This window comes from Typopeltis vanoorti, chromosome 7 (genome assembly GCF_054136105.1).
Source record: "Typopeltis vanoorti isolate ZY-2024b chromosome 7, IOZ_Tvanoo_1.0, whole genome shotgun sequence".
NCBI lineage: Eukaryota > Metazoa > Arthropoda > Arachnida > Uropygi > Thelyphonidae > Typopeltis > Typopeltis vanoorti.
In genome coordinates, this window is record NC_143555.1 from 52,079,898 (window position 1) to 52,107,657 (window position 27,760).

Below are 27,760 nucleotides of genomic sequence, written 5' to 3' on the forward strand. Positions count from 1 at the left end.
CTTCTGTACTCAGCTGGCAGCTATCCCATCTCATGGAACCTAACATATATCCAAACCATTCCAAAAAAGAGAGATAAAAGCCTACTGACCAATTGCAATCGCCTCAATCCTCTCCAAAATAATGGAGAAAGTTATGAGTGTTCAACTTCTTCACCATCTAGATGCTGTCCAGTTTAGTGACCATGAGTATGAATTCTGCCAATCCAGATCCATGCTTGATATCTTAGCCTACATCACTCACCACTAAACACGTGCCATGAAAAGGTTCGGAAAAATGAGGGCCGTTGCTCTAGACATTTCCAAGGTTTTTGATTGGGTTTTGTATCAAGGCCTGTTTTGCAAACTGCCTTCCTTCAGTCTACCTGCTACTATCTGTAACTGGATAGCCAGTTTTCTCTCTGGTTGTTCACTGCATGTCATAGTAGATGGCACTCTCTCTCTCTCTCTGAGCTTTGCTACCAAACCATGAGTACCTCAGGGCTCCATTCTCTCACCTGTCCTCTTTCTCTTATACATAATTGATCTACTTTCATCACTACAAATTCTATCCATAGCTTTGCTGACAATAGCACTCTCCACTCATCCTACTCTTTCACAAACCATGTAGTTTCCCAGACATCTCTTACATCAAGATCATCCGCAAACAGTGCCTTAAACATTGATCTCCACACCATCCTTCAGTGGAGCAAGAATAACCTAGTCACCTTCAATGCCCACTAAAACTCAGTCCTACATTTTCTCTCACTAAAGGGTTCTCAGCTCACCTTTGCTCATATCCTCAGTAATGCACACATCACCAGTCAGGGTGAACTCTCACTCATTGGACTGACATTTACCTTAAACCTCTCTTGGCACAAACACATCACGTCAATAACTTCCTCATCTTCTAAGAAACTAGGCATTTGTTTCCACTCAAGAATTTATTTTACACACACTCTGGTACTGATTCTATATAAATCCCAAATGCAACCCATCTTTAGGATGGTGCACCTGAAACCTGCTTAAAAATTCTTAATACTGTCCAGAGGAGAGCAATTCAGCCCATAGATGACACTTTCCTCACAGGTTCACTTCAACCTCTATCTCACAGATGCAATGTTTCAGTTCTGTGTCTCTTCAATGTCTCTTTAGGTATTTCAGTGATCACTGCTCCAGTGAATTGGCAAACATCATTCCTCCATTTGCTGTTACAGCTGCTGTCCAACATCCCTTTACAGTACAACTGCAAATTCATTGAACCTACTTCTCCTCATCTTCATTTATTCTATCTACTTCTGGAACAGCCTTCTTCATGATGAGTTTCTCAGCAGTTTCAACATACAGCTCTTTAAGAAGAATGTCAATATGTTTCTTCTTTCTCAGCCTTCATCTACGCCTTACATGTGGCATTGATGTATGTGCTATAGGTTCTCGTACTCTGATGTGTGGGATAAAAAAAAAAAATAAAAAAATGGTGTGAAGTTATTTGCCTTTATATGCTATAGCCCAGCCATGAAGATCTTCATGTGCAAACTATGTTTACCTGCACTTGAATTTGTAATGGCATTCTGTCAAGATGCTCTGCATGCATGTAAACTTTGTGAACTGGCTGTCATGTTTACATTTGTAATAACAGATTTGACCACAGAATACACAATTCCATATGCAGATGGGAAGAGTGACTGAGAGTTAAAAAAATTGCAGTTCATTTTTAAATTATCATTCAGTGAATTATAGTTCATGTAACTTTTTATTTATTTAGTTATTTATATTGATCCCGTACACGAGAGATCGAGAGACCTATAAGCACATCACAGCCATGTGTGGGTTGCAGATGACGAGTGAGATAGAACTTTATTGATGTTTTTTGAAGAGTTGTAGGTTTTTGTCATTTGGGAATACTTCATGAGGAAGGCTGTTCTTGAGGACAGAGGGGGCGGGGTACAGAATAAAAGAAGAATAGAAGTAGGTTCAGTGTGTTTGCAGTTGCACAGTGAGGGAAGTTGGGCAGCTTCTGCTCTTGTATTAACAGATACAACAGAAAGTGGAGGAATGATAGTTGCCAAATCACTGCAGCAGTGACCATAGAAGTATCTGTAAAATAGACCGTGCTGAAACACTGCTTCTGTGAGATAGAGGTTGAAGTGAATCTGTAAGAAAGGGATCATCTGTGAACATAATTGCTTGCCTATGTATAGCATCAAGGATTTTAAGGGAAGTTTTAGGTGCTCCATCCCAAAGCAGTATTCTAAATATGAGCAGATTTATATATAGCTTAAAGTTGGATGGATATAAAATAGGCTCTTGAATGAAAGAGAATGCCGAGTTTCTTGGATGCTGAGGAGGCTGCTGATGTGATGTGTTAATGCAAGGAAAGACTGGAGGTAAACGTTAGTTTAAGCAAAGCAGTTTGATCTTGTCTGGTGATTTGTGTATTACTAAGGGTAAGTGACCTGGGATTCGCTTTTGCACGAGAAAAGGCAAAACTGTGTTTTGGTGGCATTGAATATGAAAGGTTATCCTTGTTCCATTGAAGGATACTAGTTGTAGATGATCTTGTAGCCTGGGATATCAGAGTACTGTCATCTGCACAGCTGTGGATAGGATTAGTGGTTATTGTGAGAAGATCACTTATGTACAAAACAAAGAGAGTAGGTGATAGGACAGAGCTTTGGGGCACTCCATCATTGGTAGTGAAGCTCGAAGAGAGAGAGCCATCTACCATGACTTGCTATGAGAGAAAGCTGGCTACCCAATTACAGAAGGTGACAGGGAGACCAAAAGATGGCAATTTGTTTAGTAGGCTTCAATGCCACACACACACACACACACATATGTGTATGGTCAAAAGCTTTGGAAATGTCAACTCAGATCGAAGAGATGGAGCCATCTACCATGACTTGCTAAGAGAGAAAGCTGGCTACCCAATTACAGAAGGTGGCAGGGAGACCAAAAGATGGCAATTTAATTTGTTTAGTAGGCTTCAATGACACACACACACATGGTCAAAAGCTTTGGAAATGTTAAGTTTCAGCATAGGTTTCTCTGAACATTTCCATGGTACTTATAGTCCTACCAAAATATGCCAATGATTAATTGGTACAGATTTTGCCATGTAAACTACGAGGTAGACTTTTGATTTTGAATGGCAGAATCTTTACTGATGGTTGTTGATTAATTGATGGGCCTGTAAGTATTGGAGAAGTTGACTACTGATGACTTTCCATTATTTTGGAGAGGACAGAGGTGATGTCAATTGGTCAGTACTTTGACTGTAAACTTCCGTTGCCCCTTTTCTTGTAATAAGATGGATATGAGATTGCTTCCATGCATTGGGATAAGTACCAGATATGTATAATAAATTATATAGACAATGCAGGATTAACTATAAAAATTAAAAAAAAATAAATTAAAAAAATTATTTCAATTATATTATATTTTATATTTAAATTTAAAATAAAATAAATTAAAAAATAAGGTAAATAAAAAATAAAATTATATTACAAATAAAAATTAACAATGCTCACATCTTTTGCCATCTTTATAAAGTTGTACCCTCAAGATAAAAGATAACCATTCACAAAATATTCCAAACACTAAAAATAAACAGGTGCAATAAGGTTAGACTCACAAAAAAAAAAAAAAAAAAAAAAAAAAAACATTATTTCCAATTTCATACCTCTAATAACAGTAGGTCTTAAACCTTTTCAAAGTCACAGAACACTTTTGATTATAAGAAAAATTTGGGGAAACACCAAAAGCATTAGGGTCATAAAACTAAAACTAACATATGCATGGACTTGCCTTTTATAAAAATGGAACTTATTTTAATGCGATACTTGAGCTTGTCAGCTTTTGCAGGTTTCAGCAATATCAGGTCTAATATGTGATATAGTTACCCTCATCTCATGTCTCTGTTAATAAGTCTTTCATGCTTTTTAGTTTTTATATGAGTTAATATTGAGAAACCGAGCTCACGCAAATATGCTGTTGAAAACTGTAACAAAATTTTCAGCGCTCTTGTGGAGAGAGCTGGGTATTTGGCTTGGACAAAAATCCAAAATTCCTCAAGAGTTATTTCAGAGAATTTCATTTTTAGAGTATGATTCGTTGACAAGGTAATTGTTCTTCGTCTTCTTCTTGTAACAAAAAATTCACAACTCAACGTATTAACTGTGCCAAATGGATTTCATACCCAGTTGTAATTGTGTGTATTTAAGGGAGGAAAGTAACTTGAAATCTTTTCTTCCGATATTGTTAATTGTTCTGCTATAATGGAAATAATTCCTTTGACATTTTTATTCAGAGTAGCCATTTACCCTCAGAACTGTGTCATGTGACATCTTTCACTGTCAGAACACTTGTAACCAGTTTGCAGAACAGATGTGTTTCAGGGAGCACCGGTTAAGAAGCACTGCTCTATAGTAATAATTATGAATATTTTAATATAGAAGTATCATTCAAAAAAGTTTTCTGGAAGAAGAGCTACATAAAGGGTTTATGTGGAACTATGAAACTGGTGATTATGACAAATGTAGAAGGCAGCATGGAGCAAATGCCATTGCACTAAACGCTACAAGGAAAGAATGTCAGTAATGCATGGGAAATGATCAAAAGACGCAGTATTGTACTGCATACTCAGGGGCAGGAAGATAAACCAAGTAGGGTGAAATGGATGAGGAACGATATAAAATAGAGTAAAAAAAATTGGAGGAAATACATTTAAAGATAAAGGTGATCAGTATTATCATGAGCAGTACAAGATACAGTTAAGAAGGATGAACTAAATATAGCTAAGAACTAGTATTGTAAGAATGGCTAAATCAGATTAAATTACCTAGGAAGGCTAAAGTAAATCCAAAGGAATTTATTTTGCTACGTGGCAAGTAAAAGAGAGAGAGAGCTTTCCTTTAGTGTTACATGGTGATTAGCATTTTATCATTTTAATAACTATAAACATAAATAACTATTTTAATTTCCCAATGTTTCAACCTTCATATTTAGGTCATCATCTGGAGTATACAGAGAATTACATTTCACACAGTATGCTAAACAGAGAATGATTTGATCCACAATTATTCTACTGGCATGACCTCTAGTGAAAATAGAATAAAATAAAAAAATTAATTGATTAATTAATTAATTAAAAAAACTACATCAAAACTATATTCTATTTAAGATAACATCAGAGAAACATTCTTTCATATAGATAGTTTTTTTACAGTAACAATGATATCCTAATTTAACATGACAATTGTTATATTAGATTTAAGATTCTGGATTACCTATGGTCCTTTTTATAGTTAACTCTTAGGGAGAAAGGTTAAGTGGATAGAATATGTACCTTCCATATTCTTGGGATTTTTAGATCATCATTATTGTTAAGATGATGATCTAAAAATGGTTGTTTTTAGATCATCATCTAAAAACAACCATTTTTTAGATCATAACAGGTGCTTTTCCAGTCAAATCTATGTAAAGTGTTCAGGGCATGATCAGAAAGATCAGCTTCACCATAGTTATTATATTTAATGTGTTGTTTGTGTTCCTTTTGTGTGATAGGAATTGTGCGATATATATAGAATAGATTACAGGTGCAATGAATACGGTATACTCCAGGGTGGGCCAGCAGAGGGAGTGGGTCTTTGGATGAGTTGAGTAAACTCTTTAATTTTGCAGGAGGTTTAGCAGTGGCTTTAAGGTTGTATTTCTGTAGTATTCTGTTTATTTTATCTGATGTCCCTTTAATGTGTGGAATGGTTACAGTTTTATTGTAGTCTAGTTTATCTTTGTTTTTAAGAGAGGTCTTATAGAGAATTTTGGATGTTGATAGTATTTTGGCTGTAACCATTTTTTAGGAAAGTATTGCTGGAAACTGACACATACTCGCCAATATATACACATAAACTCCTACCACCATCCAACATAAAAACTAGTTATTCTTCCTCTTACTTGCCACATAACGAAAGAATTCTTTGGGATTTCCTTTGGCTTGCTTGGCTAATTTGTTTTCATAATCTGATTTTGCCTTCCTTGCCATGCTGGTCACCTTTCTTGCCTTAGCCTTGTACTCGGGGCTATCGCTAGATTAGATTGCACCCTCAGGCAAACAATTAAATATCACCCCTGATGGATTATAAGACAAAAATATACGAAATCTCCAATTGATTTGTTTTGTTTTTATTACAAGAGAAACATTAATGCAAAACGATTACAAAATAATATGAATTAAATGTTTGCTCTATGGGGATATCGCACAATAAAACTGTTTATGAGCTCTTCTAAATTTAAATTATAAGCTATGTCCACCTCTATCGATATAGTTGCTAGACCAACTGTTAGCGTAGCGATGCCACCTACCACAATATGGCTGAACGAGGGCCCTTATTAAGCCGCGTCTTGAGGAAGGCTGCCTCTATGTTACATCATGTCGACTGTACTGCTTGTACTGTTCATGAATTTGCTGGTCACCTGCTGTTTATGTACCCTACACAGCATTTCTTCTTTTGCAGTTCATGCGTAATGATATTACTCATCCATCTAACTCCTACCCGATTAACCCTCCTTACCCTAAGTACATAATTTAATACTGCTTCTTATAGAAGACCCTTAACTATATACCATGCACTACTAACATCCTTACCCTGCAGTGTTTTATGCCATGGTACAGATTTAAGCTTTTTCCTAAGCATGTCATAATCACCTGCCTTGTAGTTCCACAAATACCCCTTCTTGATAGAATATTCCTCATGTTTTACAATCTTCCAAGTCAAGACCACATGGTCACTTTCACTGACTGGAGGCAATGTTGTCACCTTGGTTATGGATAACTTTTATACTTTTATGATCCTATGACCAGGTCCAGTACTCTCTCACTCCTAGTCCCCCCCCCCCCTCCATCACATACTGTCTTAAGTAATTATCCCTCAGCAGGTGTATAAATTCTATCTCCTTTCTGCCATGTGATCTTTCTTCCTACCAGTCTATATCTCCATTGTTGAAGTCCCCCATAATGATCACTCAACTTGTACTCATTGTACTAATTTGATGATGCATGTCTTCCATATCATATGTGGAACTCCCTGGCCTATAGCAACAATCAACTGTATATTCTGTCGTATTGAGTCTTAATCTCACACCAGATTGCTTCAAATGAACAGCCACCCTCATGCCTGTCTCCTATTCTTTTTGGTTGCAATTCATTTATCATCAGCAGTACTCCTCCCCCCATCCTATCTTCCCTGGAAATATTAAACCCTTCACATTTTATTCCTGCTGTTAGTCAAGTCTCACTAATGCCTATACCTTTTGGTGAGGTTGCACTAACCAGTGCCAAAAACTCCTCCCCCTTGTCCTTGATACTTCTGGCAATGGTATATAGAAACAGCAACATCCCTTTATTCCTCCACCCACCTTTACTTTCTGAATTGACTACACTATTCAATATTTTTGCTTGAGAGACTAGATTCCTCACTTGGTCATTCTCGCACTCATTCACTTCATGGGTGCCTTCACACAAACTCACTTGCTTCCACCCTAATTGCTTAAGTTTTCCTGAATTTGCACGTCAGCATGCTCGGTGAACAAAGCTCTCTCTCTCTCCAGACACCTAACACTGAAACCATTCAGATGCAATCCATCCACATTGTACAAAATCCTTTCTGTCAGACAGAGACCACAGATCTACAAATTCTACATCTTTCTTTTCACAATCTACATATAGACTCATTGATTATCAATGCCCTCCTCCTCAGTTCGCCTCTATCATAGCGTGATAGGAGACTCACAGTCTTCACCTTCTCGCTCTTCAGTTTTGCTTCTTCTGACAACTCCTCTACATCCTCCCTCATAGAATACTTCTCACCTCTCAAATCATTAATACCAACTAAGATGATCATTTCCTTTGACTTAATGATATTACTTATCCTTTTTGCATTAGTTCCACCCTTTCCTCACAGAAGTCCTGACATGGCTGGTAACTGTTGAGGTAATTACTTCATGGTCACTCTCACTAACTAGAGGAAGATTCAACACCTTATTTATAATGACTACTCTGGCAAGATGATTAAATCAAAGGTCCTCAATCCTGGTGTGTCCTCTGTTACATAATTCCTGAAGTAGTGGTCCCTCAGATACTTGAGAAAGTCTATTTTTGTTACTTCCAGTTCTATCTCATCATCCCAGTCTGTATTACCATAATTAAAATCGCCTATAATGATCAATTTTTCCTATTTGCTTGGCTAATTGTTCACACATTTCACATTGCCAGGTCTGTAGCAACATCTAATTTATGTAGTTCATTCTATTCACCTCTATCTTGCACCATACTGCCTCAAAACCACAACCACTATTTTCCTACTTACATGGACATAACTCCTTTTCTATCATTATCAGCACTCTATCTCCATTTTTACCTTTTCTATCTTCATGAAAAACATCATACCCTTCCATCTCTATTCTTGTCAAGATGCCATCCTCATCCAAGCACATTTCACCTATTCCAGCAATTTTTGGGTGAGCATAATCAATATAACAATTTCATTACCTTTTTTTCTGACATTCCTAATCTTTGTATTCAAACATAACAGTTTGTTTCTGGATCTATAATAAGATTTGCTGATACCACTTATTACATGTAACTTTTCCATCTGCCAAGCATTTCTTCATCCCCTCCCCCAATCTCATTTTCTATTCTGTGGAGAATTCCATGTAATCTTTTTTATTTCCATCTTATTATTCTCTTCATTTTCCACTATTTATTTTTGCAGTCACTCGTACCACTTGCTACATTAACCTCATCAGTTTTATTTTCATGTATTTCATCTTTCAACTCACTGCTATCATTTTTCTTATTCTCCTCACACTTCTGGCATTTGCTCTCAAAACACTTATGACAAATCCACTATGCAGTTTCGTTCTCCTTCCATAAATCTCTAGTTCTACAAAGTGTATATTTTGCACATGCTTCAGCAAACAAAATCATGCATGCATGCTGAAATTGCCTACCATTGTTTGACACATGAGCACTATGATGTACAATACAACATACAATTAAAAAAAATAAAAATTTGAAAATCCACAAAATAAAGCACAATTTGATAAACACTCATAAATATAATGCAGAAAGAATCAGTGAATTAACACTAAATACTTTCAAAAAGAACTTGTCTTTAAGCATCAGAAATCACCACATCAAATTTGTTAGAAAGCAGTCTGTTCCATTTGTATTCTATTTCATCTTCTAATCTTTTTACTGTTTAACCATTTGTTGTGTGTTTCTTTCTTCTCTCTCTCTCTCTCAGCTATGGCCCTTAATTTTGTGAATTCTGTTTCAACCTCTAATCTTTTACTGCTTAATCATTTGTGGTATGCCTTTTTCTTTTTTCTGATTATCTTATTATTGTTATGTGACACCTCCAAGGAGTCCTAGTTAATTTCTTCATCCCGTATTTTTATGAAATTGAAAATATCCTATTTTGGCATAATTTTTATATGTTAGTACATTTTAATGAATTTTCAAGTAATACCATTTGTGCGTTACCTGTAATATTTTAAATGCTTATTTAAGAAAAACAAAGTTAATGAATAACTTAATTCTTAGTTTATAAGAAATTACATAAACACTTTTTTATTTATTGATATTTGTAAAGCACACTTTTATTATTTGTCTGAAATATGGTATTAATTTGTTTTATAGCTTTAATTGTTGATGCTATAACAACAGTTAATGAAACTTCTGTGATAAATCCAGTATCTTTACATCAAATATCTTCAGAATATGAACCAAAATTTGAGGTGCATAGTGAGTTATCTAAAGAATCTTATGAAGTGGGTGATGATGAAAAAGAAGGTGATGATAACACAGTAAGTTTAGAAATCCTTTGATATGTGAAATCATTATTTTTGATATTTTCATTCAGTGATTACTTTTCGAATTCTGCCATTTGTATGGTATGATGGAAACTACTGTTTGGAAACAGTAGTTTCCATCATACCATACAAATGGCAGAATTCGAAAACTTGCTTTGCACCAAAACGGCAGATGCTCTTTTGAATCTTCTGTTAAAGCTGCTGTTGCAACTTCTGTTCAGTCTTGCTTCTGCTTCTTTTGTATCCAGGCAAATGTAGTGCAACACTGCTTAAGGATAATTCTGACCTTATGGCATTTTCTCCTTCAATTCTTGTATTGATTATACATGAAAACTTAACCTGTTGTTCTACATTTGAGTTGTCTTATTATTATATTATGATTATTATTCATATTAAAATTATGAACAAATTGCCCTTTAATAACCTACCTCTTTGCCACTTGGAAGCTGTTCACCCATTCAATAATAAAAAGGCAGTATTGGTTCAGTAAAATGGCCACTATCATAGATTTAGTGGGCATTTTCTTGCTTATGTCATTCATATTTGACACAAGTATGAATAACTGTAATACATGACACAAGCAGTGTATTACTGCATTCCAATTCCAAGGGGGTAAGTGAGTAAATAGAGTAGGAGTGAAATCAAGCAAGCTATCTCAGAAAAGAAAAGGTTATGGAGGAGGTAGAAGAGAGTTGGTGGTGAATCCGAGGTGACAAGCAAGAGGAAAAATAATTATGGCAGATTGACACTGGTGGATGTCATGGCATCAGAGTGACTGCTGAAAAGGATATAGTGGAATTATTGAATGACCACTTTATCACTGTAACTAGTGTAAATGATGCTGTGTAACCTGTAGAAGGGAGACAAGTATTAGGAGAACTGGAAGTGAAAGTATCGGAGGTGTATCAGGTATTGATTGGTTTAGATGTTAATAAGGCTGTGGGAATGGATGACATACCACCACATATTTTTAAGGAATGTGCCTAACAGTTAGTTATATCTTTGACCTGGTTATTTAATGAAAATCTTACATTGGTAAGGTTCCCAAGGAGTGGAAAGAAGGCAAAATAGTACCACTCCACAAGCATGGTTCTTGGACAACCAATCTCTTCAACACCTTGACTACAACTGTATACTATAGTTGTAATCAAGGTGTTCGAGAGCTTGGTTAGGAATACAAGATTGGGTTGATGGACATAGAATTATATATGATGGTCTTTATGCATGGATTTGCAAAGGATAGGTCTTGTTTTAGCAATTTATTTACATCTTATGATAAGGTAATGAGTGTGTTTAAAAGGGGAGAATCATATACAATGATATTCCTGGACTTTGCAAAAGTGTTTAATAGATTACCACTTGGTGTACAAGCTGCAGAGAATGGAAATAGATAGTATATGGGTTAGATGGATTGGTGATTGTATCACTGAATGATGCCAGCAAGTTGAGTATGATGGAGCAGTGTCTCAAAAAAAAAAAAAAAAAGAGGGTGACCAGTGGTATGTAATAGGGTTCTGTTTTTGGGCCCCTGCCGTTTAACTTGTTTGCAAATGATATATCATGTGGACTAGCTGAGGATCTTCAGAAGGTTCTGATTATGCAAATTTGGGGAGTATTATTGAGGGCGCTAGTGGGCCAAGCGCTGCGGACGTGATTTGAAGAGCTCCTGATTCAGATAAGTTTTACTAGGAATAATTAAGTATATATGCGTAATTGTTTAAGTAAGAGCGGCTGTAAACGTTTTACGCTACCGATATTATTAGTGTGGGGATTTTTTTCTTGCCTAAACTAAATTACGAAATTGTTATTATTAGACCTAGTAACCTGCAGAGAAAAAAAAAAAAAAAAAATGGCAGCAGCATTGTCATTCCATGATTTTAATTTAGATTTCAGTCGTTTCGTTAAGTGTGAGGTCTGTTATATGTATTCCTTCGATTACATAAATGATTTGTGGATGTTTAGTGCAGATGGAAGAAGGGTGTGTGTGTGCGAAGTGTGACCTGAATGAGGAACTGATGAATGCGAATATGAAATTGATGACAGAAAGTGCTAGTACCGATTGTGTCACGAGTGCACGTTTGAAAGAGAAGGATGGTGAGAAAGAGTGGCGAAAAAATGTTAAAAAATCAGGAAAAAAGAAAAAGAGCGATTTGGCAACCATAACGGATGTTAAAAGGGACGAACGTGAGGCGGAAAGAAACGAAATTGAGAGAACGAATGAAAGTAGAAATGGCGTGATGCAGAAATCGCAAGTAAAAAAAATCGAAAGAATAAATGATGGCGAAAGTTGGACGCATGTTGGAACGAAAGTACTGAACCAAAGAAAGATGAATGACAGTAAAAGTGAGAAGAATGATAGCGAAAGTTGGGCGCATGTTAGTCCAAAAGTACGGAAACAAAGAAAGATAAATGAGAGTGAAAGTGAGAAGAATGATAGTGAAAGTTGGACGTATGTTGGACCGAAAGTACGGAAACAAAGAAGGATGAATGAGAGGGAAGGTGAATGAAAAGATGGGGTTGAGAGTTAGAAAGTTAGAAAGATTTAATGATGGAGAGAATGTGTCGCGAGGTTCAGAAGGTGAATTGGATTGGATGAAGCAAGAAATGAAATGGATTAAGAGAATTCAGGTCAAAACTATTAAAATAAATCATGATGGCATGAAAGAGTTAACAAGAGATGAGCGAGTGGCGTTTTATGGCGACTCTGTTATTAAAGGTGTGCTAGAGGATAAAATGCACAAGGTATGTTTTCCAGGCAGTAAAATGAGTAGAGTGATTGAGGCATTGAATATGAGGCGGGAGGGAGCAAAAGAGTTAATTGTATTAATTGGTACAAATGATTTAAGAGAGAACAAAGAGCATGTCAAAATGAATGTCAGGAGACTGCTTGGAAAGATAAAAGAGAATAGTGTGACAGGAAGGGTAGTCAGTATGTTGCCTAGGTATGATTGTGGTGAAATGAGGCGGAGAGCAAGGATTATGAATGATATTCTGGCTGAAATGTGTGAGGAGATGGGAGTACAGTTTGTTAATGTGTGGAATGAGTTCGAGGGACGAAGTGAGCTGTATGGGAGCGATGGACTGCATTTGAGTGGTTATGGTGTGAGTCACTTGGAGAGACTGCTGCTGGAAAGTAGAGAAGTGAATAGAGAGAATGAATCAGATTGCGAGGGGAGTGATGTGGAAGAGCAGGAGAGATTGAAGAAGTGGAAATGAATGGGGAAGTGAGTGGTATGAGTATAGAAAATGAGAGAATGGGTGTGCAAGAGGAGCAGGGAAACGGGGAGGCTCAGGGTGGACAGGGGTACACAGCGTGAGAAAGGTGGATGCTCCAAGAGGAGGTGAGAGCATGTGTAGGCGGGAAAGTAATGGGATGACCAGGGATCAAGAGGAAACAGATGGAATTGCAAAGGGTTCTAAAATGAAGAAGCAGAAAGGGAAATGTCCCCAGTCCAGCATGGAGAGATCACATCGAGTGAGTGGTATCAGCGGAACTAGCTGTAGATCCAGAAATGAGTTGTTGTGTTTGTATACCAATGCTAGAAGTCTAAGAAACAAGGCAGATGAAATGGTTGCACTAATTGTGTCTGTACACCCTGAGATTGTCGGAACAAGTGAGACATGGTTAGATGAGGACGACATCCTGATAGGAATAGAGATGGAAAGGTATGATGTGTTTCGTGAGGATAGAAGGGGTAAAAAGGGAGGGGGAGTGCTATTGATGATAGAGAAAGAGTTATGCCCATACAAGGCAGAGATGCAAGAGGGAAATAGGGCCAGTGGTTTTGAGGCAGTATGGTGTGAGATAGAGGTGAATAGAATGAAATACTTGGTGGGATGTTGTTATAGACCTGGTAATGTGGATGGTGGTGATAGTGAAATGTATAGTCAAATAAGCCAAGCAAATAAGAAAAGGGTGATCATTATGGGTGATTTTAATTATGGCAATATAGACTGGAATGAAGAGATAGCAACTGGAAGTAAAGAAAATGAGTTTCTTGAGTTTTTGAGGGATAACTACCTCAGACAGTATGTAACAAAGGGCACACGAGGATTAAGGGTCTTGGATTTGGTCATCTCATCGGAGGATGTAATTATCAATGAGGTGTCAAATCATCCACCAGTTGGTGAAAGTGACCATGAGGTGATTACCTGGGTGGTTGCCAGCAGTGCAAGGACCCCTGTGAAAAAAAGGGTATATGTGGAACTACAAGGGGGGATGATTATGAAGAGCTCAGGAGACAGCTTGCAGGTGTAGCATGGAATGAGGAGTTAGCTGGAAAAGAGATCAATGCAGCTTGGGGGATTTTCAAAAACTATTTAGTAGATGCAATGTCTAATTGTATACCATGGGTGAGAAGGTTAAATAAGGTAGGTGTGAGATGGATGAATAAAGAGATTAAGCATGCAATACAGAGAAAAAGGGCATTGTAGAGGCAGCATAAGAGAAGTGGAAGTAACCAATTTCATGAGTCTACAAAGACCAGGCAAGGAGGGTGACTTGGTTGGTGAGAGTAGCTAAAGAGAGGTATGAATAGCAGTTAGCTAATGAAGCTAAAAAGAATCCTAGGGAGTTCTTTCGATATGTAGCCAGCAAAAGAAAGAATGATTATGGAAGGATGACATTGATTGGAGGAAATGGTATAAAGACAGCTGTTGCAGAATGTGTGGTGGAGATACTTAATGAGCAGTTCATAAAGATCTTTCAATCTTGTGAATGTGACTTCATGGAGAGATTAAGAGCAGTTGATGATGGGGAGGAGAGACTGACTGTAAGTGAGCAAGAGGTGTTTGGGGAGTTGAGTAAGTAAACTAGATGTAAATAAGGCTGTGGGACTTGATAATATATCACCGCATATTCTGAAGGAATGTGCCAGAGAGTTGACACCTGCCTTGACATATTTTTTTAATACGAGTCTTGCACTTGGTCAAGTTCCTAAAGATGGAAGGAGGGCAAGATTTTTTTGTACAGAGTTTGGTAAGGTTTAGATTTATGGAAGTATTTGGAGGTAAAAGACTGGAAAATAGAGGTTTTTGTTTATGTGGGCATTTAGCTAATCAATACATATTTCCTTCCTGATAGTGTCATCATATTGTAAAGTTGATGATCTGTGAAGTCTGCATTTTTGATTCCAATGTTCATAAGTTTTTAGGGAGATATGATCGCTTTGGTAGCTTCTGATATTATTTATGAATTTTATGGTGGCAAAATTTCGTCTGTCCTCCAGCACGTCGAGCCCACATTCCTGTTGGGCTCTGATGTTGTTAGTGGATGAGACTGCACCAATGATAATCTTGGATGCTTTTGCTTGTATTTTGTCTAATTTTTCCTTTACCGATGAGACTGAAGGTGATCAGATAGGCGCTGCATATTCCATTATTGGCCTTATTAGTGTAATGTAAGTAGTTTTGAGGATTTTTGAATTTGCACCTCAATTTGTTCCACAAAGCCTTTTCAGTATATTTAAGTTTTTTAGAGCTCTGTTGGAAATGTTAGAGATGTGTTGTGCAAAACATAATTCCTGATCAAGTGTAATACCAATTATTTAGGGATTTGTGACTTTTTCAGTTAGCTTGTTGTTGATCATGACTTTGGGATTGTAGGAATGTCTAACTTTCCTGTCTATACTAAAGGCGCTTAGTTTTGTTCTGTCTGGGTTGATTTTGAGTTTTAAGTTCATCTGACCATTTTTCTAATCTTCTCAAGGATTTATTTAGAATCTCCTCTGATTCTTTGATTTTAGCACATCATAGTGCCATTATGATAAGAAGTACACTAACATATAAGGAGGTGATTGCGCCACTGTGTAAAGCACTGGTCAGACCACACTTGGACTATTGTGCTCAGATTTGGTCATCTAATTTTCATTGTGATGTGGAAACATTGGAGAGGGTTCAGAGATGAGTGATTAAGATGATATCAGGACTCTGGAATGTTGGAGAGAGGTTGAAGGACTGTGGATAGGAGAAAAAAAGGTGATATTTTAAAGATGTTTAAGTGAGTGAAGGAATTTTATTGGATTAATCAAGAGAGGATTATAAAAAGAGTAGAAGGTGAGAGGGGAAGAACCAGAGGCCATCCCTTAAAGTTATGTAAGATTGTGGTGAAGAAGGGTGTGAAGAGCAGACTTTTTGGATTGGAGAATTGTGAGTGAATGGAACACATTACTGGAATATATTGTTACTTCAGTGAGTGTTAAGGATTTTAAGTGTGATAAATATGTTGTTAGTTGAATGAACCTTCCATGATGAGTCTGCGAACTCCATGGAGGGTGTAATAATAATAATAATAATATTTTGACAGATGTTATATCTGATAAACCTCAAGAACTAGATCAAGTTTGATATAAAAAGCCTTTTTGTTTTGAGCCTGACTCTGCCTTATATCTTTTGCATTTTTTGCAAGGGAAGGCAAGAGGGAGAATTGCTACATGCTCTTGGACATCTGCTGAAAAAAAATACGATTGTATATTTTTTCATAATATTCTGAGGATTATCCAATCTAGAAACCATATTCCAGAAACTAAATGTTGCAGGTTGGCTGAATTGTTAGCATACTTGCTCTCCAACTAACAAGATGCAGGAATCCTGTCGTGGACATATGTTTATTGAATGTCTTTAGATGGAAGTGAATTTCATCTCTGGGTATGAGACTGCCACCACCACCACCCTGCTTATAAGGAGGCCTGAAGTTCTATATTTGGTCTCTATAGCAGAAGTTTCCAGAATATATAAAAAATATTATACAAAAAAAAATCTTAGCTCACCCAAAATACAAATGTGCTTAATGTGCAGCCATTTTGGGTGGGAGTTTCATAAAATCATAGAATTTTTTTAAGCTCCTTAAAGACTTCCATTAAGTAAGATGGTTCTCTCACACAAACTTAATAGCAGCAATTATCTTTCTCATAAATTTACTAAATTGATTAAAATTAAATTAAAAATTTTAAATACTTGAATGCTGTTTTTAAGTTAGTTAAAAATTATATATGTTTTAATAGCAAACTTTTTACCCAGGGAGATTGATTAAGATTTCTTTTAAGTGAAATAATGAAGCCAGTGGCATTTGAGAAGTAAGAGAAGTAATTTGAGAAATGGCAAGACGCTATTCCATTATAGAAATAACCTATCATTTATACATTGCACTCAGAGTGGGACACCCTGTTTTAGAATGAAACATACTGACATGCATATTCCTATCATCACACATTGTCTTTATTACTACTATATAAGGTAAACAGATAATTCTCTATAAATAAACTCCAGAAAAAGGCATTATTAGCAACACCTCACATTGTATAAATATCATATTGATTATTAGACTCTTGAATAAGGACTGAATTGGACACGTCTGCCAGTCTAAGATGTGATGAGTTTTTTGTTACAATAATAACAATAATATGCATCTAGAAAGAAAGCTGGCAACTCATTTGCAGAAGACAGCCATATGATGGAAGCTTATTAACAAACTTTCTAGTTATCAAGAATAACTGCTTGAAATTTACCAAACTTTTTGTATGACATTTATCCAAAGGTAGAATCCATACCATGATTGCTACTTAGTTGGGAGGATTCAAGGTAAAGTGGAAGTTAAGTATGAAATGTTTTTTTTTTCTTTAGAAATAATTGAAGTGAGAGTTTATGGGACATATAACAAAGATCGCAAATACAATCCAGAGGATAAGTGCAATGCTGAAATGAACATCGAAATGAGAATAAGGAACTCATTTAGCCTCTTTACAGTGCTTTGATATGACATCATCTGGACCACTGCATGCATAAATGGTCTGCTAGTGTGATACAGGGAGATGTAGGTACAATGGAGAGTGTGTTAAAGAAGACATTGTGACTGTGGAATGTATATTATGAGGAGAGATTAAGAATTTCTGGAATGCAGATGCTAGCAAGTAGGAGAAAGAGGGGATGATATGATTAAGACTTACAAACTTCTGAAAGAGTCATACAGGATAACAGTAGATGAAATTTTTCATTTTATGGATGGTGGGGAGAGGAAGAGTGGGCATCCAATGAAGTTGAGAATGAATAGTCAGGAAAGGGGTGAGAACTAGATTTTTCTCTCATAAACTGGTGCATAACTGGAATGTCTTGCCTTTAGATTACTGGTGCAGATAGCGAATGAATTTCAGAGAAGGTATAGTGTGGCGTGAGTGATACGTTGTCTTTCTCACTGTGTTCCTAACTACCTAAAGATCTTTTGTAATAATAATAATAGTAGGGGTGCTTAAGGATCAAAGATGTATAAAGAGGAAACCTCCACATAGCCTTTAAAGGAATATGGAGAGCCGACCAGGGCTTCTGACCTAATATCTGATCTCACCTTCATGTCGTACACCCTGTTAGGTATCTACCTGGATACTGAGTGAACGAGGATGGGCTGGCAATTTGAGATTTAGCTGATCAAATTGTATTCTTATTGGCTTAAACCACAAATAAAATGATGACATAACATGACAGAATTTCATGCCTGCTGGGGCGTCGTCCATTTAAACAAGGCCTTCGTTGTTTTTGCCAGAGAACCAGGGTGACAGCGAAAAGTCATCTACCTGAAACACATCCCAATTTGACATTAGCAGAATCCAAGATCGATACTATTAACATAAGAAGCCTGAATGGCAAAGAAATGGATCTGGCTGAAGAATTGGATAAGTACCAGATCGACATAATAGGGGTGACTGAAACAAAAAAATACAAAAACTAGTGAGATCTTTCTAATCAATAAATACAAAATGTTATATTCATGCAATGACAATCAAGGAAATGGTGTAGCTATAACTACACTGTTTTCACCCTGAATACGAGACTAATCTTCTTGAATGGCAGGCAGTCTCAAGTAGAGTGATGTGGGCAAATATCAGAATGGGGAACTGGACAATGAAACTTATTTGTGCCTATGGTCCCACAGAAGGTTCTACTAAGTTAGAAATGGAGGAATTTCTACCTTAGTAGAAAGGTTTAAGAGAAAGCAACTGACACAATAAAAATGGAAAAGTTAGTCCTTGTTGGGGGGTCTAAATAGCAGAGTAAGAAATGATTGTCAGACATACAGAAATATTTTGGGAAAATTTGGAGAAAAGAAGAAAGGTTAATAATAATGGCAAACACCTGTTGGATTTCTGCTCAGGACATGGATTGGTTATTACTAACAAAATGTTCCAACATAAAAATGTGCAGAAATTCACATGGAGAGAAGAGGTAAAGAATAAGAAAAGTCTCATTGACTGTGTTATTGTTGATAGTGATGTTTTCTGATTGGTGCAGGACACTACAGTGTGCAGAGGATTTAAAATTGGAAGTGATCACTATTTAGTCTTGAACAGAATAAAATTGAATTTCATATTGAAAAGAAGAAAATGTAAGAAAGTTTTAAAGCAAATAAAACTTTAATAGCTCCCAGATATGAACTGCAGACTAAAATACACATTTATATATATATACATAATCATGCATTTGCTCTCCCCCCCCCCTCCTTATATCTCTTCCATAACTTCTTTTTTACCTGCAGTTCCTGTTTGATATTGTTTGTCATCCACTTTACACCACATTGTGTCCTCTTCTTCACTTGTGGAATACAGCTTGCTATTGCTGCTAACTAACAAATAGTCCTTCATAATTTGCCAAGCACTAATGATATTTCTCTCTTTGTGGAACTGCCCCAAGTTGATATCTAAGACTATTATAATCACCAGCCTTATAATTCCACATACATTCCTTCTCTTTGATAGTCCTGCATATCATTCGTTTTCCAAGTCAACACCACATGGTCACTCTCTCTCCAACTGAGGCCAGAGATGCTATCTCAGTTATAATCAGCTCTTCTGATGCTGTGATCAAATCCAAAACTCTTGAACCTCATGTTCCTTCTACTACATGGTTTTGCCGTAGTTAAAATCTTCCATAACAATCATTCTTCTTGCACTTGCCAAGTTCAACTGCCTAAACATCTCCTGCTCCTCACCCTCTATGCTCCTTGGCTTGTAATAACATCCCACTAAATATCCTGTCTTGCCCACCTCTATCTCACACCATACGCTTTCAAAACCATTAGTGTCACTGCCCTCCAAAGCCTCCAATCTGAGAGGACATAATTCATCACTTATCATAAGCATTACTCCACCACTGCATTTTCCTTTCCTATCCTGTCAAAAAATGTTGTACCCTGCTACTTCTGATCTTATTCTGTTCCTGTTATTATATCATCTTCCGTCAACCACATCTCAGAGATCCTAATATTCTGTACGTGAAACTGCTGAGACTATAGGCATTTCAAAAGAATGTGTAGGCTGTGGTGGCTGGTGACAATAGAAACAGGTGGTGGCCAGGAGTCAAAAAGAACTTAAATTTTTTTATATTTATATAGTGGGTTCTATTATTGATTTATAGTTATTATTTCTATTACAATAATGTTTAGTCAGAATCCACTGAGATTCTGACTAAATCAGTTTCTCAGATTTAGTCAGAGAATCGAATGCCATGTACGTACATGCCAACACAGTGACTGAGCCAGACTAAACTAGCCCCCAAGATAAGCGTTGCGCCCGTAAACAAACACGGTTGCTAGTGAACGTGCTTCACGATCAAAGAATCGTGCACTATGTACGTATGTGCCAACACAGTGACTGGGCCAGACTAAACTGGCCAAGATGAGTGTTGCGCCCGGTAAACAAACACGATCGCAAGTAAACGTGCCTCATACATGCCCTGTGTTCTACATGTATAAAATAGGGCCAGCCATGGCTGGCCCCAGAGACCGTACTAAGTCGCATTATACAATATTGCCACAAAATACTACAGTAATTTTTTTTATTAAACAATAAAACATGTTGGAAATAGATCAAAAAATAATAATTACAAGAAGCATATTTTTTAAAACTACAATTATTGGGCTAGTTATACAAATATAGGTGGGGCCTGGCCCCTATAGATGAGCTGCCCTTGCGTGTAGGATATATTTTGCATGAAGAATTGCAAATGAAAAAGCTTTGCGCAAGATGGGTGCCATGCTTGCTCACAGCAGATCAAAAACGCACTCGCATGAAAATCTCTGAACAGTGCTTGGAGCATTTTAACAAGAATAAAGCTGATTTTGTGCATCGATTTATTACTATGGATGAGGCTTGGATTCACCATCACACACCAGAATCTAAACAGCAGTCAAAACAATATTCAGAAGCCAGTTATTCAGCGCCAAAGAAGACAAAGCCGGTTCCATCAGCAGGAAAGGTCATGGCATCAGTGTTTTGGGATGCTAAAAGCATTTTGTTTATTAATTATCTTGAAAAGGGTAAAACATTAACTTTGGTATATTATTCCGATCTTTTAATCAGACTAGACGAAAAAATTCATTAGAAAAGACCCAGTTTGCAGAAGAAAAAAATCATCTTTCATCGGGACAATGCACCTACCCACAAAGGTGTTTTGGCAATGGAAAAATTAAGGGATCTGCACTATGAATTGTTGGAACATCCATCCTATTCCCCAGATTTGGCTCCCTCTGACTTCTGTCTTTTTTCAAAGCTAAAACTCTTCCTCGCTGGTCAGCATTTTTCTTCAAATCAAAAGGTGATTGCAATTGTAGAAGGTTATTTTGCAGATCTTACTGAGAACCACTACAGGAAGGATGAGATGATGGTGCTGGAGCATCGCTGGAATAAATGTATTAGTCTTAAGGGAGATTATATTAAAAAATAAAAATAATTTTGAAATTATGAATTCGGTTTTTCATTATTAGGCCAAGAACTTTTCAGACCACCCTCGTATATTCAAAGTGAGTGGTGCACATTCAGAGAATTTATTAAGAAATTTTTGAGCAGTTTTCTATTTGAAATACATTTATTTATTTATTATTCATATCAGATATTTATTTGAAATATATAGTCATGAACTGTTACAAATATCAGGACTTTCACAGTGTAACTGTAAATCAGAGTGGTGATTGTGCAGCACGTATTCACACTGTCTGAAACACACTGTCCATTCACACTGACTGAAATTTGCTCAGAAATTAAAGGCTTGTAGTTCTCAACAACACAGCTGAATTCTATTCAGTAGGTTACCATCAAGAAAAAATGCAGTGTAGTTAGTTATTCCTTGTGGTTTCCTGTTAGGTAACTATGTAGTTTTTTTTTTTTAACTGATCTTTATTTTTATCTTTCTCAACAGCTAAAAACAGTGTTGAAGATATTTTGTGTACACCTTCTTCAAACTGAGAATTCAGGGTTCAGGGCCTGGTTGGCCAAGTGGTTAGCAATCTGCTATCCAGCCAAAAGGCTGCGGGTTTGAATCCTGCCGTGGGCATGGATGTTTGTGATAGTCCGTGAAAATACTAGTGGTGGTGGTCAGCAGTAGATGATGTTGGTGTAGATGAAGGTAGTTGCAGTTGGTGGATTGGTGGAGTAGCAGAGACAGAGAGTTGTGGGGTAGTTACTCTCCCTCGATGAGTCTTTGGACTCTCTGGAGGTGTGATGTAATAATAATAATAATAAAGTTGGAAATTGTTAAAGAAAGTGAACCACATCCACCTCTTAGATTTCCATAGCATTGAAGTGATGTAGAAAAAGAATGGTTTTTAATAATCAAGTAAGTTTTTATGCAAATTTAATGATTTTTTTTTTTAATGTTGCCTTACCACAGCGCACCACTGGATTACCCTTCAAATACTGGTGACCAGATCAATCTCCATAGAGATCTATGGAGATTGATCTGGTCAACAGAGAAATCCATTGTATGCCATTTGGGGACCAAGGCCCTTTTATCTCTCTTGGTCAATGTTTTTGATCTGGCAGCCACCATGATGGATACAAGCACAATTATAAGACATAGTCTATACATTTGTAACAAAAAATCACACCAACTATACAAGGAAAAAAAAAACAATACTGCAAACTTAAAACCATTATTTGTACAGATATACACAAAAAAGTCCTCTCTTAACACTAATGCATGTAATTTTTTATCACCTTACACTGATCACTTGTTTTATCTTCATGTGCTCTTCACTCATGAAATATTTGTTCTATCATAGTTATAAAGTTTATATAACATAAAGAAATTCACCACAGTGAATAATACTAATTTTTTTCTGGGTATTAACTTTACACATTTGAAAGCTCTATTTAATACATGGTAAGTGGATAATAAGAAGTTATTAACTCTTCCACCTTTTTGTAATTATTAGTGGTAATACCCCTTTTTTGTTGGAAAAATCCTAGGTTTGAATTCTGTCAAGATCATGAAAAACATTTTACAATGTATGCTTTCACACTATTTGTAACATGCATTAACAGACTATGGAAATGAAATTAACTGCCCTAGTTTTTTGTCAAGAATCTGTTCTGTGTTTTGTACTTCATAGTATTTACTAAAATGCTACATTACCAGAATTTGGCTTATATGAAACCAGGTTATTACTTGCCTATAACAGACCTTTGGGTCTAATATGTGCTGAAAGATAGGATGGATATGTTTAATATGATTTAATATCTCTTTAATAACATTTTCATGTTATTTCATGTTATGTTTTATCCTCAAAACATTGAATTCAACTTTTTTTTTTCATATGTTAGGATGAAGGAGGTGGAGGAGATTGAAGGAATCCTTTGCAACGAAAGAAGTTAATATTCTATAAAATAGCTGTTGATAATCACAGAATTTATACATAACCTGTGCAGTTTTTATCATTATAAATATATATATATATTTTTAAAACATTATTGTAGGTGAAAAAAAATGGATCTACCACAATTGTAAAAGTAAACTGCCATATTAAGGTAAAAATTGTCCATTTTAATAATAATTTGTCATAGAAAAATGTTTTATTCATTTGTTAAGTGATCATTTCTCAAATTAGTATTTGGTAGTAGGTTTAAGTATTATATATTACATATGTATCCAGTATTTTGAAAAATGGAGGAAATAGTTTGTAATCATGCATTATTTATTTTCAGATTTGTTCTTGCTCAGAAAATTATCATGTTAATAAACTTTTCCAGAGTACAAAATATTCTGTAGTTTTAATATGTATTGTTGTACCAATGATATTTTAATAAAATAAATAGCAGGAACATTATAATTTATTCATTTTCATGTCATCTGTATGTGTATGATACCATGATGTAAACCAGAATTTTCCAAAGTGGGAGATGCTTCCATTGGGGGACACAAATAGTTATTGGTGGGAGGAGATTTCATATGAAACACCTGACTTAGACATATGGAGAAACATTTTTAAAATTCATTGTTTGGTTGGGGTAGTTTATTTGTCATACAGTACTGTAGAATTCATAGAACTTTAGTTGTTTTAGAAAATAAATGACAATATATGTTCTTATAAACCCTTTATATTTATTTCAAGTTTCAGTTTATCAACAATATAACATACAAATAGCTGACTCCTTGCAGCAGTTCTTTATATTTAAAATGTTATATTTAATATTTATTCAGCTTTTATATTTATAAACAAAAAAGTATACTTATAGCTAGCCTCCATGTCAGATTTGTTTATTTCTTCTTGTTCTGGAAAGCATGATGAAATTTATAAAAAAAATTTAAGTGCGACACAAAGTATAAAGCTTTGCCTCTGATATAGATCAATAGAGAAAGTCATATTAATAAACATACCCAGTGACTGATATATTTAAAGGTCATTAATTTTTTAATTTTTTATTTATTTATTATTTAACACCTCCAAGGAGTCCAAAGACTCATCAAGAGAGGGCACCTGTTCTACGACTCTGTCTTCACCATTCCACCAACTGACCACAGCTACACCAACTCCATCTATTGCTGACCACCACCACTAATATTTCCATAGACAATCACAAACATCCATGCCCATGGCGGGATTCGAACCCGCAGCCTTTTGGCTGGAGAGCGGATATGCTAACCACTCGGCCAGCCAGGCTGGCACTGGAAAAGAGTTATTGAAATGAGCCATACATCCATGTAATGTGACTTTTCATGTAAGTTACTGTATACTGTGCATTATTGTATATTGTAATTTTTTTTTAAATGTCAAACCCACTCATGAATGGTTGTGACCTATAGTACATTTAGTATCATGGATGGGCTGAGAGTTAGATAACCTTGAAATTCTACTCTGAAGATCTATTCTAATATTGCTCACTGGCTGTAATAGTAGCACAACTAAAAATTCTTAATTTTTGAGATAATATACATAATTTCTTCATTTCTAAAGAAACTGATTTTAAAAGATAAATTTTTCTCATTGATTAGCTCAGAACCACAATTTTTTCAGTCATGTCACTATTGCATTCAGTGAGCAAAATCTTATATTAACTCAAAAATTAAGAATGTTGATTTGTGCCACTATTACAACCAGTGAGTGATATATTCCCAATAAACTGGCATCAAAAGAAATAGTTAACTTACTACATACATACATAGCTCATGGCAAAAACATGATGTTAAAAAAGAGAATCATGATGTCATTATATATTAACAGAATTGAAGAATTTAAAATATTTTAAGTGAAAACTTTGAAGGAAAACACAGATCTGATTCAAGGAGTCAGAAAATTAAAATAAGAGTTAAAAGTAAAAGTCTTAATATATTGTAATAAGGAAAAAAAAACATATATATATATCATTATAAATTCAGATCTAAGTTCGTAATCCAGGTCACAACTTCAGGAGCCGCTTGTAAAAAGTCATTCCAGTCATTCTGATAAGCACAGAAGATGCATTCTGTTACAATATGTTGCATAGTCTGTCGCGGAGTACCACAGTCACATTCTGGAGATGTTTGTCTGTTCCATTTATAGAGAGTATCTCCACAAGGGCATGATTTGTCTGAATTCTATTTAGTACTGTTGTTTTGCAAGGTAGATCTGATCCTGTAATGATTTGATCACCTTTAAAGATGTTATGCAAATGTTCTTTCATATTTTCCTTCTATGCTTCTTCGCACTTTGATAAAGGATTAAAATTATTTAGCACTAGTTCTTCTGCTGCTTGTAGTGATGGATGGCAAGATTTCAGTCTATTTGCATTAAGAGTTGGGAGATCCTGATGAATAGGTAGGTTCGGATTACCAGCAATTTTTTGAAATTCACAGACTAAAGAAATCAATCTATGTAGTAGTTCTGTAGGGATAATGCCTGCTAAAAGGGGTAACCAATATGTTGGGGTCGATCTAATAGAGCCTGTAATTAATCTTAAGGTGTTGTTCAATTGAGAATCGATAATCCTTGTGACGGTTATTTAGCCACACAGAAGCACAGTATTCAGCACTTGAGAATACCAAAGCAAGGGCTGTTGTCCAAAGAGTAGAGGCTCTAGAAACCCAGATAGTGCCACAGAGTCTCTGTAGAATATTATTACTTGTCCTTAGTTTATATGCCAAGTTTGAAAGATGTTGCCTGAAAGTGAGAGAACAGTCAAGTGTGAACTCCCAAGTACTTAGGGAATTTATTATATGGAAGTATAGTGTTGTTCAATTCAATTTTTAGTTTCACATTTACCAAGTTATTATTTAGATGAAAACAAGATATTACCGTTTTGCTCCTATTTAAACAGAGCCTCCATCTTTTAAAATATTCATCCAGAATAGTTAAGTCAGCTTTTAGAATTTCTTCTGTACGACTTATGCATTTATGCTGTATAGTTATTGCTATATCGTTGGCATAACAAAATTTCCTTGATGTAGTGACAGGAAGATCAGATATATACAGATTGAATAATAATGGAAATAAAACAGATCCCTGTGGCAGTCCATTATTTAACTTCCTTTTGCTGCTAGTTTTATTACCTATAGTCACTATAAATCTTCTCTCTCGTAGCATATTTTTAATAATATGGACTATTGTTTTACATGGGATAATTTTATATAATTTATATTAGAAGGCCTTGTCTCCAAATGATGTCAAAGGTTGTTGACAAATCAATAAATGCTGCTGATGTTTTTAAACCTTTTTGAAAACCAGCTTCTATGTGAGTTACCAAAGAGAGATCCTGGTCACAACACCCACAATTTGGTCTGAAGCCAGCTTGTTCTATTGGGATATTTTTAAAAATTGTGGAGCTTATTCTATTATAAATAAGTCTTTCAAAGAGTTTATAACAACAACTGAGGAGAGTAATAGGCTGGTAACTTTCCGATTTATGATTAGGCTTACCAGGCTTTAAAATTGAAAGTACTTTTGCTTTTTTAAAAATGGGAAGTTTACCAGTTGTAAGAATGTCATGCGGCAAATACATTTGTCAAGTTCATTTGCATATTTATTCCAGTCAGCCTTTTTAAAATTCCAGCTGGGGATAGCTGAAATTAACTATTAAATATTAATTAAATTATAAATTAACTGTTAACTATTAACTAACTAAGAATTAAATATTAACTAAGTGATCACCTTGATATCATCATTTAGTAAGACTTATGAGAGAAGCAAGATAGATGAACTGGAGGTACTCAACATGTTAAAAAATATCAATGTGAATACAGTAGTGGGACTGGATGGTATGTCAGCATGTGTTCTACAAGAATGTGCAAGAGAAATAGCAGTGATTGTTATGAAGTTATTCAATCTAAGTCTCAATTCTGGCAAGGTTCCAAGGGAGTAGAAAGAGGGTGAGATGGTTCTAGTACATAAAAGTTGCTCCAAGACAAAAGTAGCAAATTGCAGACCACATTACAAATCAGTATTTCTGGAATAGTGGTTAAAGTATTGGAAAAGTGGGTGAATAAGAATATCATAGGGAACAGCATAAAAGAAATAGCTTCACTAGGATACTGCTGGACTTTGCAAATGTATTTGACAGAATACTGCATGGAAAACTATTACATAAGTTGGAGCAGATGGGAATAGATATGAGGCTGGTGGCATGGATATTGGGGTAGCTGATAGACAGGCATCAGTCGGTGGTGTATGGTGGAGTAG

The 27,760-nt window shown here is 35.8% G+C and overlaps 1 protein-coding gene across 1 annotated transcript in view; it reads left to right on the forward strand.

Annotated features, from left to right (window-relative positions):
- Positions 1–23,930, forward strand: part of LOC150104676 (radial spoke head protein 3 homolog B-like) — a 184,833-nt gene extending 160,903 nt beyond the window's left edge. Inside the window, exons 8-9 of the mRNA XM_090395869.1 lie at positions 9,677–9,843; positions 23,433–23,930. Of these exons, the coding sequence (XP_090251995.1) occupies positions 9,677–9,843; positions 23,433–23,456 (191 nt within the window). The 3' untranslated portion in view covers positions 23,457–23,930. The remainder of the gene's footprint in view (positions 1–9,676; positions 9,844–23,432) is intronic.
- Positions 23,931–27,760: the final 3,830 nt, after the last annotated feature.